A 19,756-nucleotide genomic window follows, 5' to 3' on the forward strand; every position below is an offset into this window, starting at 1 on the left:
GACAATTTCTTGCTTGAAAGTTCTGTATGTTCCCAGTGCTGATTTCGTCTGCATCCCTGTTTTCCACAGACCCCTCTCTGTTTCCTTAACCTTTTTCTTAACCGCTGTTTCCTGGTTTGCATCCCTCCTGCAGTCCAAATATTTGACAGTTTTCTGGTCAGCTTCCTCCATTTTGTATCAACATTCCTCATGTACAAATAACTGAAAACTCTCCTTGCCCACCGCTTTTCTGCCATTTCTCTAAATCGCTCCTCAAATTCTATCTTGCTGCTGGCTTCCCTGCCCTCGAATGACGTCCATCCCATGTCACCCTGTACCCCCTGATTTGGTGTATTTCCGTGTGCTCCCAGAGCCAGTCTACCTACCCCTCGCTGCTTAACTTCCAACCTTGCTCGAACCTCTGATCTCATGCACAGGACCGCATTGCCGAAAGTCAAACTAGGGACCATCACCCCTTTCCAAATCCCTCTCACCACTTCGTACCTATTGTAATTCCACAGTGCCCTATTTTTCATCACAGCTGCATTTCTGCTACCTTTAGCCGTCACATATTTTTCATGTTCCGTTAGGTACTCAGCCCCATATTGTTTATCCACACTCCAAGATATTTGTACTTATCCACCACCTCCAGCGTAACCTCCTGTATCCTATGCTCGCTGCCCTGATTATCATTAAAAGCCATGACTGCCGATTTTTCTTTACTAAACTTCAAACCTAAGCTATCTCCCTCTTTACCACAGATGTCCATTAATCTCTGCAAGTCTTCCTTGCTGTCAGCCATAAGTACAATGTCATCCGCATACATCAGTCCTGGTAATGACTGTTTAATCCATTCTCCTTGCTTGAAATAGGAAAGGTTGAAGCCAAGTCCGCTCCTCTCTAATTTTTTCTCTAATCCTTGTAAATACAGCATGAACAACAGAGGTGACAGAGGGCACCCCTGCCTAAGCCCCTGCTGTATCTCTATAGGCCCAGATACCTTGTTTTCCCATTTTATAAGCACCTTGTTACTTTTATAGATATCTTTTAAAAGATTTCTTACTCCATCTTCCACCTCTAGAGTGCCCAGTATGTCTCACAAATCCTTTTGGATTACACTGTCATAGGCTCCCTTGATATCCAGAAAGGCAAGCCATAGGGGCCTGTGTTCCTTTTCTGCTATTTCAATACACTGTGTCAATGAGAACAGATTATCTTCTAACCTTCTTTGTTTTCGGAACCCATTTTGTAGTTCCCCCAGCACCTCCTCGCTCTCCACCCATGCCTGCAGTCTGTCCTTTATAATCTGCATCACCACCCTGTAAACCACTGACGTCACTGTTATGGGACGGTAGTTGTTTGTCGGCTTTGTCCCCCTTTCCCTTATATATCATGCTCATCCTGCTCAGTCTCCACCCGTCGGGGGCTTTACCATCCATTATCATTTTGCTCACTGCCTCTCTTAATGCTTTCTTAGATTTTGGGCCCAATGTCTTTATCAACATAATTGGGATGCCATCAGGACCTGTCGACGTGCTACTAGGAACCCTCTTCTCTGCCCTTTCCCACTCGCTTTGTGCCAGTGGAGCCACTGCACTGACTAGTCCATCCTCACCTGATTGAGCACATGCTATGTTTCGTTCTTTAAATTTTTCTGTCATCATTGTTCTTATATGTTCCATTGCCTCATCTCCCTCTAGTTGAACACCTTGAGCTGCAACTATAAACCTATGCTCTAGGCAAGTCTTATTACTCAAGGAGTTGAGATGTTTCCAAAATTTCTTCGCTGCTTTTCTATCCTTTTTGTTTACTTCTGACAACCATTGGCTCCCCTTTCTTCTGATCTTCCCATTGATCAAATTGGATGCTTCCCTTCTACAGTTTAAAAATGTTATTCCATTTTCTGCCTACATCAGCTTCTGGTTCACCCCTCTGCTTTGAATATCTGTGTTCCCTGGATGCTTCCTGACGTTTCTCTATGGCCTTCTTAACCTCCTCATCCCACCAGCTCTTGGGTTTACGTCTTCTGTTCCCTTTTGTCCTGACTCGTACCTTAGTGAGCTCTAGCTCAAATAGTCCTGTTAAATTTGCATATGTCCATTCTGTTTTTGTATCCTCTGAAATTACTTCCTCAATTTGCTGGGTTGCTATTTCAAGCTGCTTTTCCGAGTAAAATATCCCACCTGGCTGTTCATCTTGCCTCCTACCTACTTTCATTTCCCTTCTAAAACTCACCTTAATACGTTTGTGATCACTACCTAGACTTCTGGAGCCATATTCATCTATGCTCATTACATTTGGCCTATCATGCATCCTATGTGACATTAGCGCATAATCTATCGTCGACTGCAGGCTCCCTACCTCCCATGTTATGTGCCCTTCACACTTCTCAGTACTGTTGCATACAACTAAGTCATGCATTTCACACATATCCAGCATCATGTTGCCTGTTGAGTCTGTGTACCCGTCCATGTCTTCTATGTGTGCGTTCATATCTCCTAGTATAATAATCTCGCACCCTTCTCCTAGCTCATTAATGTCACTTGATATGCATTCCAGCATTTTTTTTTTTTTGTTTTCCTCTTTGGCATTTGCTCCTGTCCACAGGTATACAAAGCCAAGGAGTGTCTGCTCTCCTGCAACTTTCCCTTTTAGCCATAAATGCTCCTTGCATTCCTGTTTGACCCTATGCCAGTTCATACTTTTATGAATGAATGCACCAATTCCACCCCCTTTTCTGCTGCCCTCTGTTCTATTGCAATATTCCCATGCATAGTCAGGATTACAGGGAGGTTGCTCCATGTCCCTAAGATGTGTCTCTACAAACCCGCATACCATCAGCTTTTCTTGCCTTAGTTGCTCGTCTATCTCCTCCCACTTCAGCCTATTCCTGCCACCTTGCATGTTAATGTACCCTATGTCAGAATGACCTTGCCCCTGGTGCTTACGTCTATTTCTTCTACCGATTCTACGTTTCTTGAATCTTGGAGCCTCTCTGGATCCGTCTTCGTCTACACTGGTGGTCTTAGGGCTCTGGGTCCCCCCAAAAAAGCCGCAAAATAAAGCAAAATAATGTGGATGGATGGATGGATGGATGAGGCTGGACCCTTTAAATCGGGCGGTGACATACGCCACCTACCGATCGCAGCGCCTCAAGCGGCGTTACGGTCGTTTGGCTTCACTTGCAATTAGAGTGTACAAGACAATGGTCTAGTCATGGAGGAAGGAAAAAAACTTTGATTTATTATTATTATTAGTATTTAGTATTATTTACCTCCATGGGTCTAGTACACTCTACTTTCAATGCATTGAAAATGCAGCCGTTACGGGCACTCTCCATGTTCTAGTACACTCTACTACCGTGTTTGACCCTTATAACACCACAGTAATAACTATTTTGTAAATATTAGGTGTATTAGAAAATAATGATCGTAATTATTTTTGGAGATTTGATTTGAATTAAGGCCGTAGAGCGAGCGTAGTTTTATACGGCAACACTTCCGTTTACGCTACGGTAGCTACGGCTTAAATCATATCGGAAACTAGTGGTGAAACGCATGTCCGCGTGTTAGCGCGTCTGTCATTTGTGTTTGAAATCGAAACAATGCCCCGAAAGTTTGCTGTGTTGCTGTCAAGCTGGTGTGCGTTTCCAAAGTGGCAAGAAGTGCTCGCGCGTTTTTCGACTGACACCTTCTAGCTTTTCAGTTTTTTTGTAACACTGTTTAATTTATTGTGCCCATAGAATAGTTCGTGCAGAGTACTTTCTCTATACACAGTCATCCGAAGCGCAGCGCTTGGATAAAAGATCAGGAATAATGGAACGTCATTTTCAATGATGGTCCAGGTGGTGGCACCGTGCTGGCACGTGCGGCACAGACCATCGAGTGTCATTCGGCAACGGGACGTGTAGGACAAAGGACGTAATTTTGCCTGTTCCTTTTGGACTGCTCCATTTTCTGGCGAGCAGTTTGTTTGTTTGTTTGTTTGTTTTTTTTTCTTTTTTTTTTTTTTTTTTTTCATTCGCGCATTGTCAGTCATCTTGGCGTTAGATGCGGCGGCTTGGCGCCTTGTAGAGCGGCCAGCATGTCTGAACTAGGGGATGAACTGGAGACAACGAAGGCTGTCATCCGCGCTCTGCTTATTGCCGATAAGCGACAGCTGACGGTGAGGAGTTTCCTGTTTGCATTTAAGGATAGCGAGGGGCACGAGTTGCCATACACAAGGTTTGGCTTTGGGGACCCACTAAGTTTTCTTCGTAGTATACCGGACACTGTGCAATTGTCGCGAATAGGCAGTGACTGCTACGTAAGTGCGACGGTGACGGAAGAGGTCGAGCATGTCCAGAGACTGGTCAGAGGTCAAAAGGAATCAAATTGCAGGCCTTTACGCTATCCACCGGCGTACAGACGGCCGAGCCCGTTTCCACCTGCCCAAACGACGTTGTCCTCTCCACCATTACGTGTCCTGCCGACCCCCAGATACAATGATGCGCTGGAGCAGGTGAAGACCAACTTGCGCATACTTCTGGCCGACCACATGACGAATGGTATCAACGTCCGCCAGCTTCAGGATTTTTACACTAAGAGATTTGGCAGCCGCATGAACTACGCATTCTTGGGCTACAGCACGTTCGAAGAGTTCCTCATCGACATGTCTGACGTTATGTGCGCTGTACGCAACTCGACCGGGGCCGTGAAGGTGTTTCTCACCAAGAGAAGCAGTAAGTGTTCATACTTTGTTTCCGTGATAGTCATAGTGGAGCTCTTCGTTCGTTTCCTTTGGGCAAGCTCAGGCTCACGGCACCGCGTTAGGTGCTGTTGTCTTGGGCTGTTAACGCTGCTGATTTCTGTCTTTAACAACGAAGTTTACGTTACTACAGTCGATTCTCAAGCATGAACATAGTTGTATAAATGCGCTCTGCGTTTTATGACCATGGTATGTGACTTCGCTTTTCATAAAACTTGGAAATTGTTTGTGTAACAGCCCAAGATGGCGGCATCCATCTTGGGCCAATGCCAATAAAGGAGGCATTAGGTCCGTTCGATTCGCCTGCACCACTGTGAACCAGTTCACGGCGGTTCACGAGAAGTTCAGAAATTGTGCTGCTCGATTTCTGTGTTGCAGGCACAGCACGACGCTCAAAACGAATGCCAAGGTACAGACGCGGTGCAGGCATTATGTTATGTCCGACTAATGTGCACGGAGTGCGTAAGTTTGAGAGGTCTTGAACTGCAGATATCATTAAGTTCTGGGGCGTATACACACACCACACTTGCGTAGATACATCAGACGTGCATAAGTGGGGTTTTAACGGCGCTCGCGCCCGTGTGCATTGTCGTCTGCTGCGCTGCTGCCGCGCACCTGTACGCCTGCACCAAGGTGGCACAGACAGTGGAGTGGGTGCAGCAAAATCATGAACCAGCCCTGCACCTCCAGGATGCTGCCGTAGTGAAAGTTAACTAGTGTAGGTCTGTAGTGGTTGTGGGGGCACACTCCACTTGCTTTACGCTCATAATACATAGCTTAAGAGACCTCAGCTGTGCCTGCCTGTTTGTTTGTAACTGGCATGACTTGAGCTGAAACCACAGGGAATTTTTGTGTCATCAGGTTGAACGTGCCCGCAGCATGAAAAGCATCTGCTAAGTAGTGGCAGTTATCACGACAAAATCCATTGGAGCTTTTTTGCCTTAGTGTCTTCATGTCTTTCTGTAGCTTTGTTTGTACCTTTATTCATCAACTCACGCAAGGGCAATGACAATGATGTAACACATGCATCTTCTATGCTTTATGTCTACCTGTAGTTTTATTTGTGTCATCATTTGTCAACTTGCCGGGCTTTAATTATTGTGCTGCCTTTGTTGCACTGAGGTGCGAGATGAAATGAAAACTATTGTCCCAAGAATACTGGACTAAGTGGCCGAAAACAAAAGGCCAAGACAAAGAATACTGTGACGCTAGAGTACGAAGTGGTGCAAAGGTGGGAACAAGTCCGATCGGAGAAGAATGAAAGTTTAATGAGTCTTCAAATACTCTTGTCGACATGATAGATCATATGGCACTGATAGCTGTACATCTTCCTGAAGACAGATGAAATGGGTTTCATCATCCCCTCCTTGAAATAAGAACTGCTACTGTATTTATTCAGTGTAAGACCCACAACCCCTACTTTTGAGGTCAAATGGGAAAAAGGTTTCAACAAACAAAATTTACTCTAAATAAAATTTTTTAGATCATAAGCTGGAAAGGTTGGTGCAAATAATGAGCTATCTCACATATTTTTATCTGGAGGGCCTTAATGCTTAATTTAGGTTTGAACATCGTCAGAAACCAACTTTATTTTGCAAATTCGGAAGTAACTTTCAGGGAAAGTACCTAATTTTATGGTCTTAACATTATTTTTGCATAAACCTTCAGCAACAGGAAAAAATAGCAAAACATATTGTGGCTGAAATGTTTCTGGAAAAAAAAAATTCTTAAGACAATTTTTTGCTTTTTTTAGTCAGAAAATGCGGAAAATTCATAAATGTGTTCGGCCCATGACATCCCATGAAAGAATCTGCCAAAAGAATATTCGAAAATGATATTAGTCATCGTACCTAGTTTCACACATGATTAAAGAAAATTTTCCTCCAGCCAACTTTTGCTTCTTTGTGGAAATTTCAGAGTGCGTACATCACCAAAAATTTTTTTTCAAGAAACATTCTTCAGTGAAATTTGTTCATACTATAGCCAGCTAGCCCAATTTTCGCCAAGTTAATCGGCGACAGTCGCGTTTAGGGACAGATGTTTCGCGTGGAATGACCCTTAAAGCATCATTTTATGCTGAGACTTGCCTTTCTTTGCTTGGAACTTTAATGTTGAACAATTGCGAGCCTTGGGATTTCCGGAAGCACTAAAATAGGTCTCCACAATTGCACACCTGGACCAAAGGTTTGTATTTGGCACATGGAGAACTGCTTTGATGCACTGTACAAATAGGACTTGCAGAACATTCCATCCACTGCCTCAATTCAGTGGAACTTTCTAGCATACCATTCAGCAAAGAATTGAGGCAATGTAACTGCCTGCTGTTTCTGGACATACCGTAGCACGCTGACAGCATTTCATTTCTTGTAGGGGTCTGTGAATAGCGATTGTTGAAGAACTAAATGCGAATCGAATAGTGTTAAAAGCGAATCTTGTATCGCATAATTTTCATTTAATGAACAGCCTTTTGTATCAGTGGTTTATAACATTGTTGACATCCTAGTATTCGCTACATTAGCAAGCATGGGCTTGCATGGTCTCCAAACTTACGAGCGCGACTGTACATAATGTTGCGGTGCAGTAAGCATCCTCTGAAATAAATTCCTAACTGATAATTATCGTGTGGTTAGCTATCTGACATTCCTGTGCCAAGTGTGTGGCAGTTGGCCCCTGCGTATGTGTGCACAGCCGGGCCAGACGAGGAACATGTACATCATAATGGGCGATTTGAACCACAACACTGACTGGCTTGTCATGTGCGTCTGTTTATTACGGAAGAGACAGTTGCACCCTCATGCATACAGTGATGTGGTTACTTATCACATCTCTCTCATACTTAACAGAATGATTTAAAGAGAGTTAAAACACAGATGTGCATATATTTTTATGGCAAAATATGCTGTACTGGTCATTTTATGTTTTTATCCACATAAGCGAGGGATCTGCTGAATTATGATCCGGCAAACTTTTCTTTTTCTTGAGTAAGGCATTCATAGCATTTTTAAATTTTCAGAGTTGTAAGTTGGATTGTTCATGATGGTAACACATTTAGAAGGGAAACATAACAATTATTTCATAAACCACTTTTTGTAGTGATGCCTGCCCATCTCCTCAAGATAGCAACTTGCACCTTTACTCTCTACCTTTACTCACATGGAATGTGTCAACACTATTACAGAATTCTGATTAACTTCCATAGTTGCTGATGATGCATGAGGTGCCTTCTTACGCTGATAGTTCAATTTGTGGTACGCGCTCCTATAGACCTCTATATCTTTGGTGCCGCCATCTGGAGAAAATAGTACCATCTAGTTTCTGGCCAAGCTCTACCGCCATGCTTCAATGTGCAGCCGGCTTCAGCGGAGCTTGGCTGTACGAGAAAAAGCCCTTCGCTGAACTGCACAATGACATTCTTACGTGTGTTTACTTGTTGGATGCAAATTTCTACGACTATTGCCCTCTGGTTACTTTGCATAAGAAATGCACAGATTGCTCAAATGTACTTCTAATTTATCGGGACATGAGAAAATGCAGATTCCATATGCATGCACACATTTCGATAGAGGTCTTTCAGGCACATGCTTGCCTTTGTGAAATAAATTAATGCTCCATTTAGTGTAATGTTGCTACTGGAGTGCTAGCTTCTTAATTATTTGCATTCTCATGTCTAGTTCATATGGCTAGAGTGAAAATTTTGTTATCTAACATAGGAGAAATTTGCAAGGCTAAGCAAGCTTGCTCCATATCCATACCAACTGTCGGTTGTAGTCCTAGAGGCACTGTTTGTGTAAAATTGAGTGGCAATTGAGGGCTAGCTAGGTCTTCAGTGCATTGGTTCGTGTTCCACTGCCCTTGCTATGCATGGCAGTGCGGGTCCACACAAGTGCGCAAAGGTCTGAAGTCAAGGAGATGCTTGTGCATATCCTGGACTCCAGCCACGATGATTTGGTGGGTCTCCAGCATGGGTCTAATATTTAACCAAGTCCCAGTAGAGCACAGCCCTGATGTGTTCAGTGTCTGCAGATGTCTGCACTGCAGTGGTGTTTAGTGATGCTTTCTAATGGTGGGTGTTGTGTGTAGCAGTGTAGATTACTCAGCTGGGCATGGTGCAGTCACTGAAACCTTACAGGCCGTGCCTAATTTACAGGGCCTGTGTACTCTGGCAATGTTTCATTTTCTTTCCGTAATTTCTTGTCATGTGAAGTGGCTGATCCCAGCAAAACGGCAACACAGTGGTGTCTAAGCATATGATGAGCACTGTAAAGAGTGGAAAATACAATGAATTGTTGAAAGCACGGGTCAAGGACTTCCGAATGCCGGACGAGTGCTACACTACATATGGACATAGTGCTACATATCAAGTACCATGTTGGACTTACCTTTTGGGTCTGTGTGTCGTCCCGGCCATCTGCTGCTATCAGTTGTGAGGATTCATTGTCAAGTGCGCAAGAGTGAGACAGCCCCAGTGACATAATGTGGCATGGAAGAAAAATAACATTATAGAGACGGCTGAGTTTCTGCCATTCGGATGTTCATTGCTGCGACTCCTTCACACAGTATACAAAGAATTCTTGCATATTATTTCGTTGCTAGATGTGTGGGTGCCTCAACTAATTGCAGGGCATCCTAGTGCAGTAGTTAATCATATTCTCTAGTGCTGATGTGCATGGTCTTTTCAGGGTTGGAAGTGCTGCACCATTTCCACCATGCTGCGCCAATCTGCTTTTCTTGCTCCAAAATTCCTTATTGCTCCGAAACTTCTCCCAAGCAGTGCTGCCAAATGTGAAGCTGGGGTGGTACTCCTGTGCCAATTGTGCCATTTTGATACAAATGAAAATTCCTGCTCCAAACTGATATGATTTAATGGCATCCCCTTTGAAACGGGTCGGTGACAAATAGTCACCTAGGCTGCTTGATTTAATCAGGTATGCTATACATGTTTTTTTATCTAGCATTTTTGTATACATTTCAATAATATATATTTTTTTTGCTCATTTGGATGGCGTGAAAGTATACCTTGGACCGCTACCTAGAACTGTAAGAGATCAAATCAGGTTGTGTCTATCCCATCCCTGCTTTTTTTCCACCAATACTCTAAACGTCTCTTGCTTATCTCGACTGTTGACCGGTTGATGCTTCCGTCCACTTTAAACCCAAGCACTTCTGGAACGTGTACGTTACTTACAGGTCATGCTGGATGAATCCCTTTACGTTCCATTAGGATGTGCTGAGTGGTCTCTGGGTTTTAGCTGCATCATACACATGCCTCATCTAGTTGTGAATATTTTCTCCGGTATGTTTTGGTCCTTAGGCAACCGGCTTGAGCCTCAAATAGCAAGGCACTGACGTTTGTGTTATCGTACAGATTTCCCCTTCTAATTTCTTTCTTCTCATTCCTGAAATATCTGTGGTTCTTTTTGTTTCCATTCTTTGCACCCAATTCACTGTCTCTATTTCTCTTTCTTTCTGATGACTCCTGGTTGTCTATTTAGAGTTTGAATTACCCTGTATTTGGTTGCCAACTTTCTTGACCTCTTCCTTCATTCTGTGTTCACACTTTTCAGGTACAGATACTTGTGCACTTTAGCTGCCCATTTATTCTCATCCATGTTCCCGAGTCTTTCTTCAAAACTGATTTTGCTCTGTGCTTCTCAGACTTAAAAAGAGGCCCAACCCATGTCACTCTGCACTGTCTCATTAGTGGTTTTACTGCGGGCTCCCAAAGCCAACCAGCCTACTGATCTTTGGTTAACTTCCAACCCCGACAAGATATCCGATTTTATGCGTAGAATGGCATTTGCGAACGTTAGCGCTGGCACCATTACTCCTTTCCAGATTCCACACACCACCTCGTACTTATTGTGGCCCAACAGTGCTTTGTGTTTCAGAACTTAAGGCCTAGATTTGTCGCTGCACTACCACAGAAATTCTAAGTCTCTGTAAATCTCTTGTATTGTCTGCTAGTAGCACTATGTCGTCCGCATGCATCAGTCCAGGGACCTTCTGTTGCACCATTTGTCCATTACGCATGTAGGATAAATCAACCCTAATTCGCTGTTTTCCATTAGTCTTTCTATGCCCTTAACATAAAGCGTGAACAACAATGGAGACAGAGCATTCTTGCTTCAGTCCTTGGTGAATTCCCACCACTTCATTACCTTTTCGACCTTCCCATACAGCTTGTACTTGGTTGTCTCTATACATCTCCCTCAGCAGCTCCATGAAATCGTTATCTATGCCTTCGTGCTTAAGAATATTCCATAACAATTCCCTGTCTACGTTTTCATAGGCTCCTTTAATACAGTAGAACCCCGCTGTTACGTTCCCGGGTGCGTCGTTTTCCCGGCTGTTACGTCGTTTTCGGCCAGTGCCTTCATCGCTCCCATAGGACCTGATGCATTGGCAACGCTGCTGTTCCGTCGCAACTGTGGCACTGTTCCCGCATCATGCATTGCGAACTGCCGCCTCGCGCCGGCCTGATTGGCCATGTTGATTTTTCATGTCGCTTGGCTTGCTGGCTTGACGATGGGATTGGCCGCCCAATGTGCCGGGGGCAACACCTACAACATATTTTCGGTTTCCATCAGCAAAAGCATGGCCTTTGAGATCCGTATTTGCTATATAAAGATGGTGTCTATGACTCGTTGGGGCCCTAAAATTGGTTTTGGCGCATAGTACAAGTCCAAGGGCGATTACGCCGTCCCCAGTGAAGTGAAGGCGTGTGAGGGTCAGGAAGGAGAAAGGCGGGGTGGCAGCGGGCTTCTCACGCCAGCGTTTAGATAGCGAGTGTCCACGCTCATCCAGTGTGGTGTGTTCATGTTTGCCTGTGTGCGCTGACACCATGCTCGTTAATATAGTTAATAAACGAATGTTTACAAGTTTATGCAGTCGATGAAACTACTATCCTTACTTTGTATCGATGCCTACTAATTTGCTGTCGCAATCGATGCTTAGGCTTTCAGGCGAAACTGCGACATTTGTGAAACGTCAGAATTTAAATAAAATTGTTTGGGAAGTCACCTCTACTCTCATTTCTCAATTTTTCCCGTTTCTCGACTCTTGTGTTTCCTGGCTCATGTTTTTTTAACGGTCCCGTGAAAAATGTATCAGTGGGGTTATTTATCTGGAAATGCTATCGATAAAGGTCGACGCACCACCTCATACTTACTGTGGCCCCACAGTGCTCTATGTTTCATTATTGCTGCATTCCGCTTCCCCTTTATTTTTAGCAATTGGCTGAAAATGTTCCACACTCTGCCAGAACGGCTTCGGCATGTGGGCTCCGGCAGTGGCCGTGAACAGCGAGCGGATTCGTTTGAAAAAGAGTGCAACCGTTCACATTCCCCACACCGCGCGATGGCGCCTTTTGCGCAGTTTCTCGTAATTTTTGCGCTTATAACCAACGTGCTTATTTATAACATTGGAATTTTGCAGCAAGTGTGCAGCAAGCGTTTGCACTCGCCAGATTGTAAACAAAAAAAGCCTTTTGCCCTTGCCTTGTCGGTTGCAGCAACTGAAGGCGCAGCAGCACCCGCCATCACAACGAAGTTCTTGTCCCTAACACTTTTGATCCGTTTGTGCATACAGCACTTTCGTCGCACAGGTCCGAGAATGGTGGTCGGAGCATGCTGGAAAGAAAAAAATGTAGAAAAGCACAACGCGTGCTTCCAAATGACACAGATTGACCAATGGGGGAGCGGAAGGGGCTGGGGCGACCGGAGGCGGCGAGGAGGCAACACCGAGGTGGGCTCCGTGGCAGCAAGATCTAAGAATGGCGCTACTTTTATAGATAAAGGGGCTTCAATAAACTAGGTCCGTATTCTGAAATGTTCCACTTCGCCGATAGTTAAGGGCGAGGCCTGAGCCATTTTGACCTATCACGAAGGGATAATGGTGAATTTGGAATAAAAAGTAGCAGTTTTGCCCGAAAGGCGAAGCATCGATTGCGGCAGCAAATTAGTAGACAGCTTTATGAAGTAAGGGTAGTAGTTTTATCGGCAGTATAAACTTGTAAACATTCGCGTACTGACGTAATTAACAAGCGTGGTGTCACGCGTGCACAAGCAAACATGAACACATCTCACTCGATGACCGCGGAAATTCGCTGTCAAAACTCTGGAGTTAGGAAGCGCGGCAGCAGCAGTGGGCGAATTGACTTTCATGCTGCCTCGCTTCTACGCAAACTAAGTGGCGGAAATACAGCGCACATGAAGTTATCAGGGGCCTTTTTGTGAAACGATCCACTTCGGCAATACTAGCGCCTAGGCGATAGTCACATTCAGTAAATCAACGTACTGCTCAAGAATGTAAATTTACTTCTCCAAAAATTGCCCCAAAATGAATTTGGGCAGTCCCACCTCTGGTGAAGCAATAATGAGACGTTTAATGTCAGTCGCTTTGTACAGGGAGCTGGAGAGACACATTCGTTCAGTTGGAATGCGCGACGTGGCGCGCTCACGCGAACTTTCTGCTCTCTCCGTGGCGGCGCGGTTTGACGGAAAAGGGCAGGAAAGTGGTTGTCCAGACATTTTCCATTTTCTGCTAGTGCAGCTGGCATTGTACCGGCAGCATCGAAGTTTTTTTTTTTTTTTTCTTTTGTCTAGTATCATTAGGTTTAGAATGAGGGTAAACTTTTATTATTAGGTGCAGAAGGGAACATTTTGCTTATCTCTAGTTTTCTCTGGGTTGTTTCTCATATCAGCGGGGGTGTTATAATGACACAAACATTTATTTTTCATTTGTCAAGAGTGTGGCCAGTTCAGTATTGCATGTTGAATAAAAGCCATTTGAACTTTTGTTTTTTGTTTACGTGAAATAAAAAGATGCAATTAACAATAATGTTTGACCCAAGAAATCTGCTCCAAAACAGACTTGCACTGCTACAAAGCTCGCCTTCTGATGCTTCGAAGCTGCTCCAAAACTCCCCCTTTATTGCTCCGAAGCTGCTCCAAAAAGCTCAAGCCCGCTTTCACCCTTCTTTTTTTGAGGGGAGAGTTACGTCCCTGTGGTATTCTCGCCAAGGGAAGTGTGTACGGCGTTCTCAGGCGGGTCAGGTCCAAGACGGAGGGGCTGAAGTGCTGTCTCAGTGTGACGTGCAACGGCGCAACCACTGACTGATGCGAAGGTGTTTGTCAAAAGCACGAGCTGATTATTCAGCTTGGCGATGGCTTGGACGAGATCACCGGTACAGTCCTGCCCTAGAGCCACCGAGGAGGCTCGGACGCCGTCCCGGGATGGTGCGGTGGATGCTTGGAATGGTGGTAGGGTGGCCGGCTCCATAACCGAGGAAGCGTGGACGGCATCCCTTGCTGAGCTGTGAATGCTGTGATGTCATGGGGCAGTGATCCAGAGCACGGGCGCTCGCACACCGGGCGCTAGGGGGCGAACGATGAGAAGATGAGGATGAAGCAGAATATAGAACAGCCGGCCCAGGAACGGGTGCTGTCTTTGTGTCTGTTCCTTTACAATGGCGCCGTCGACGAAAGCCCAGTCTTAAGGCGCTCCAGCCTTCAGCACCGTGCTGCGGAGGCCTTGCGTCCTGTGGTCTTAAGAAATTCCATTAAACCAGGTGTGGAGAAGAGAGATAGAGAAAACATTTTTCATACGCCTGGTCCAGCGTTGAGTGTCCATGACCAACCTGGTTTGCTTTGCTGGAGCTTCCTTTAGAGAGAGAGAAACAACTTTATTTAAGTGAAAATAAATTTCAGTGAAATAAATGCAAGTACAGTAATACCCCGTTAACTCAAAGTAGTAAAAACTGGGAAAAATTTCGAGATAAGCGGAGTTTCGAGATAGTGGAATTCACAAAAATATTAGGTCTGTATCTTTCGAAATATCTGTATCTCTCGAAAGCGCCATGCCGCACGTTGCCAGCAAACGCAGCCGGAAAGCGCTCGACACTGTCCTGCTAAGTAACGTGACCACCGCCAGCGCAGCCATGCAAAACAGCTGCCTCCGAGCACTGGGCATCGAGGCACTGCCGTGCGTGGCTGGCATGTTTACAAGTGGTTGCGTGCTCGCCTCTGGCCTTTCTCGTACTCTATGCGTGCGTCGGCTGTCGTAGCGACGCTCCACCCGCGTAATCAATGGGATCAGCCTGACGGGAACTGTAGATGAGGGTGAATTAGAATCAAGCAAAAGGCATTGGGAAGAAAATTAGACCTGGGCTGGTATTTTGTAGCAATGCGTTATGCTTTATTCTATGTTAGTCTATGTTTCTATGCGATGCGTTAGAGCGATGCATTGCTCTGACCGCTCACCAAGTGCGAAAAGCACGAAAAGGCATTAGCATATTGAAAAGGCATTGCTACCAAATACCAACCCTAGTTTCATTTTATGGCGATACCACAGCTGCCCAAAAAAAGTGCAAAAAAATGTTGCGGTACTGTCTTTCTTTTTTCTACATTTTCGCGGTCTAGGTAGTTCGGCGCAGTGACGTTTCGAGATAAGGGGTGAAAAACCCAGGGAGTTGACACCGTGCCAGGAAAAAAATTTGACTTATCCAGTAATACGAGATATAAGACTTTGAGTTAATGAGGGTTTACTGTAGATTTAATGGAGGACACTCTACCTAAAGACTCCATTTTTAAAAAAAATTACGGACACATTTTGATCAAACTTGCATCACTTGTATTTTTACATGGGGATTTCAAATGTGCAAATGATTTTCCAGTGCAAGAAAGTAGTTATCAAGATATCAAATGCCGTGTTTTGTGTGAGCTAGTTTGGAGGTGAGGTTTCTTTGAAATGCTGGTTATGAAGGGGCTATGAAGACTGATTTGGGCCAGAGTTATAGCATGCCAAAGTTTTGAGCATGAAATGTTTTTAGCTCCCATTGTTGGCGACCTTCAAGAGACCTTGAGCGGAAATTCAGAGCCTTTATTCAGGCACTCAAGACGAGAATGGGCACAAGAATGAAACGAGAGCATCCGGGCAACCATTCAAAACTTCAGAAAAGGCGGTCTCTGGCCCCCAGCCCCTTGTTCAGTACCGCGTCACATATGCTAGTTATGCCCAAACAAGTTACAAAAAAAATTGCATCCCATTTCTTCTTAATGTTTGTTCACAGTGCCACTCAAGCTGTAACTTCTTGTACGCTGAACTTTAATTTGTAATTTTTTAGTAGCGGTGTTCAAAAGGCAGGTACAGTGCACCATACACTTGATTGTCATCTTTTGGCGCTGAGACAGGGTTGCCTGTGCTCTTTTCAACGCCAGCAGTCTGCGAGTTCTGCGGTGTGGGTTTTGCGCCGCCTCATTCAAGAGATGGTGCCACGCAGGCTGCCAGCGTCCGGTGCGCCGCGTATGGTTGTTTGGCCGAGAAGAGACTTGCACCAAGGTTCAATTCAAAATGGGTTCATTTCGGCTCAGTAAAGGCTCATTGACACTAGGCTGACACGACACAGATTTTGGTCTACCAACTGTTAGCAACAGCGTTTTCCTTCCTGTAAATCGTTGGCCACAGCGTTTGCTGTCCTGTTAACAGCTGTTGCGAACAGTTGGCAGACTAAAATCACTGTCGTTGCCGGCCTAGTGTAAATGATCCATAAGCTTTCAGGCCTGCATCGCGGCCATAGGTCGGCGCACTCACTCGTGAGTGCACTCACTCACACTCACTCGCACTCATTTCAAAGGCGTGAGTGCGAGTGAGTGCCCGTGAGTGTGAGTGGAGGTGAGTGCGAGTAAGTGCCAGTGAGTGTGAGTGCAGGCGAGTGCTAGTGATTGTGAGTGGAAGTGAGGGCCCGTGAGTCTGAGTGGAGGTGAGTGCCAGTGAGTGTGAGTGCAGAAGAGTGCGAGGGAGTGCTAGTGAGGTGAGTGCGAGCGAGTGCCTGTGAGTGTGAGTGGAGGTGAGTGCCAGTGATTGTGAGTGGAAGTGAGGGCCCGTGAGTGTGAGTGGAGGTGAATGCGAGGGAGTGCTAGTGAGTGTGAGTGCGAGCGAGTGCCTGTGAGTGTGAGTGGAGGTGAGTGCCAGTGAGTGAAAGTGGAGGTGAGTGTGAGTGGAAGTGAGTGCCAGTGACTGGCAGTGGAAGTGAGTGCGAGTGAGTGCCCATGAGTGTGAGTGGAGGTGAGTTCCAGTGAGTGGAGGTGAGTGAGTGTGAGTGCAAGTGAGTGGAAGTGAGTGCGAGCGAGAGTGAGTGCGAGCTCGCACTCAGTGTGAATGCAGGTGAGTGTGAGTGGAGGTGAGTGCCAGTGAGTGTGAGTGGAGGTGAGTGCGAGGGAGTGCTAGTGAGTGAGAGTGCGAGTGAGTGCCTGTGAGTGTGAGTGGAGGTGTGTTAGTGGAGGTGAGCGTGAGTGGGAGTGCCAGTGACTGGCAGTGGAAGTGAGTGCGAGTGAGTGCCCATGAGTGTGAGTGGAGGTGAGTGCCAGTGAGTGTGAGTGCAAGTGAGTGGAAGTGATTGCGAGTGAGTGCCAGTGACTGAGTGGAAGTGAGTGCCAGTGATTGTGAGTGGAAGTGAGGGCCCGTGAGTGAGTGGAGGTGAGTGCGAGGGAGTGCTAGTGAGTGAGTGTGAGTGGAGGTGAGCGTGAGTGGGAGTGCCAGTGACTGGCAGTGGAAGTGAGTGCGAGTAAGTGCCCATGAGTGCCAGTGAGTGTGAGTGGAGGTGAGTGGAAGCGAGCGCGAGTGAGTGCCAGTGACTGTGAGTGCCAGTGAGTGTGAGTGAGAGTGAGTGCCAGTGAGTGAGTGAGTGCGAGTGTGTGCCAGTCACTGTGAGTGGAAGTGAGTGCCAGTGAGTGTGAGTGCCAGTGAGTGTGAGTGCCAGTGAGTGTGAGTAGCAGTGAGTGTGAGTGGCAGTGAGTGTGAGTGGAGGTGAGTGTGAGTGGAAGTGAGTGCTAGCTAGCGAGTGTGAGTGCCAGCGAGTGTGAGTGCCGGTGAGTGTGAGTGGAGGTTAGTGTGAGTGAGTGCCAGTGAGTGTGAGTGGAGGTGAGTGTGAACGTGACTGAGTGCTGTGCGAGTGGAGCTGAGTGTGAACGTGACTAAGGGCTGTGAGTGTGAACGTGGTGAGTGCTTCTGGGTGTATAGAGGTGAGTGTGAAAATGAGTGAGTGGAAATGAGTGTGAACATGATGATTGCTTGAACAATAAGCAGAGGTGATATCGGTTCACCTTGCTTGCTGAAAAATGGAGGCACGTTGTGTGTACAAGCTCGCTCGCGGTGATGACTTATCGCGCTAGCAGATTGTGCACACCAAGATAGAAATCACTCACTAAGGTCGTAATAATCCAAGGTTCAGGCATGAGTGAGACAATGTATAATGAAATGAGCGGATATATTTTATTGCAACAGAAATTATATGGACACTTCAAGCGAACTTCTGCCGTGGTCGAGGACGTCGTTGTGAGGTGCCGTATAATGTCCAAACACGGTAATATCGTCGCCGCGTGCTGGCGGTCCGCTGTGTGTGCGAGTGAAAACTTGCGAGGGTCAGCCTCGCAAGCTTTGAAAAAACGTGGAAAAAGTGCGCGCCCGCGCGGGCCTTCTCTTCAAAGCGATTTGAGACGCGAACAATGTTCAACTAGAGCCGGTAACTTCGTATGCTCTGTGTTTTCGACATTCGCTTTGAAGCGAGAGGCGGCACGAAGGTCAACGCTCGCGGCTATTGACCCTTTTCGCGGCGATCCCGTGGGCGCCGCCATGTTTGATCACGTGGTGACGCGTCCATTGCTTGCCCGAACTGCCTCCTTGTTTACAGTGGAAGCGTACGACGCCGGCGCGGCTTAAAAAACCTCTGTTTTGGGAGATATCGTAAACTGTGACTGGGTGAACGACACGAAGCTTTGATCACAGCTTCAGAAGACATGCAAAAGCGCTTTCGGAGCTGATTAGCCTATGTTCAAACGGCGGAAGCAGCGTATATTGTGCTTGTTCTAAAAGCGGGGCTAAATATGTATTTCAAGCTATCTAAACATTCCGCTCTTCAGTTGAATCAGGATTAGTGTTTTGCTCCTTGTACTTTATTTGGCAAATATTTTGAAGCAGCGGCTTGTCAGTTTCTGACACAGTGAAGTTCCTCGGTGTGGCCACTATCTGCTTATTTTCTGCCTAATCACTTGCGGGTGTGCTCAGTTCCGATAGATTTGTTCTTGCTGCGCACAAGGCTTGAAACGTAGCTGGTCTGCACATTGCAATACCTTGTACCAAATGCGTATTATCGCAAGTAACTCGTTTACTCTTGTAGACCGTCACGAAACATTCAGCTTCGACCATTCGTGCGCTATCGATGTAGTACCGTCACTTATTGTGCATATATAGTGCACGTATTCTTGACACGTTGGCGAAAGAGTGGATGTAAGTTGCCATGCTGGCTGGTGTAGATGTGCGTAAATACTGTGCGCGAAACCTACTATGACAGGAGGTGGCGCTACTCCCGTTATCATTGTTTAAAGAGCAGTACTCACTTTTGCCGCCGTACCGGGGCTGAAGCCCTTTCTTTGAAGGTTAGCAATACAACGCAGGCGGATGAGCAAATTTGTGTATCCTTGAGGATAGCCGTACATCTCGAAGTGCCGGAAACATGTACGGACAATTGCAGGAGCAGTCCGCGAACTTGGCCCCACATATTTATTACATTCCTTAATATGCCAGTCACTATTTTTGCAGCCAACTACTGCACACGTCTTCAATCCACAGAATTCAAGCCAGAGTGAATGGAGCACAGTGCGTTAGCGAAAACTCAGTCGCATTTCCGACAGCTGAACGCACAGAAGCAAGGTAGAAGCGGTATTGGTTTCGTATTCGTGCGCGGTCGCTGAGGAGAGGTATGGCGCGCCGCCGTAAGCGCCATCTTGTTTCTCTAAAACAAACTGCTCCGCGAAAAGGGTCAATAGCTGCGCCTCCTCACTCCAGTGTTCTCATAGCGAGTTTCCGCGGTCATCGAGCGAGATGTGTTCATGTTTAACTGTGCGCGTGTGACACTGTGCTTGTCTATTTAGTTAGTACGCGAGTGTTTACAAGTTTATACGGCCCATTAAACTACTATCCTTGCTTCGCATAGCTCTCTACTAATTTGCTATCGCAATCGACGCTTCAACTTTCG

General features: G+C 46.0%; 1 protein-coding gene across 1 annotated transcript in view; it reads left to right on the forward strand.

Annotated features, from left to right (window-relative positions):
* Positions 1-3,512: 3,512 nt before the first annotated feature.
* The window catches only part of LOC119436695 (uncharacterized), a 110,211-nt gene continuing 93,967 nt past the window's right edge, over positions 3,513-19,756 (forward strand). The window contains exon 1 of the mRNA XM_037703658.2: positions 3,513-4,699. Within this exon, the coding sequence (XP_037559586.1) occupies positions 4,063-4,699 (637 nt within the window). The 5' untranslated portion in view covers positions 3,513-4,062. The remainder of the gene's footprint in view (positions 4,700-19,756) is intronic.

This window comes from Dermacentor silvarum, chromosome 1 (genome assembly GCF_013339745.2).
Source record: "Dermacentor silvarum isolate Dsil-2018 chromosome 1, BIME_Dsil_1.4, whole genome shotgun sequence".
NCBI lineage: Eukaryota > Metazoa > Arthropoda > Arachnida > Ixodida > Ixodidae > Dermacentor > Dermacentor silvarum.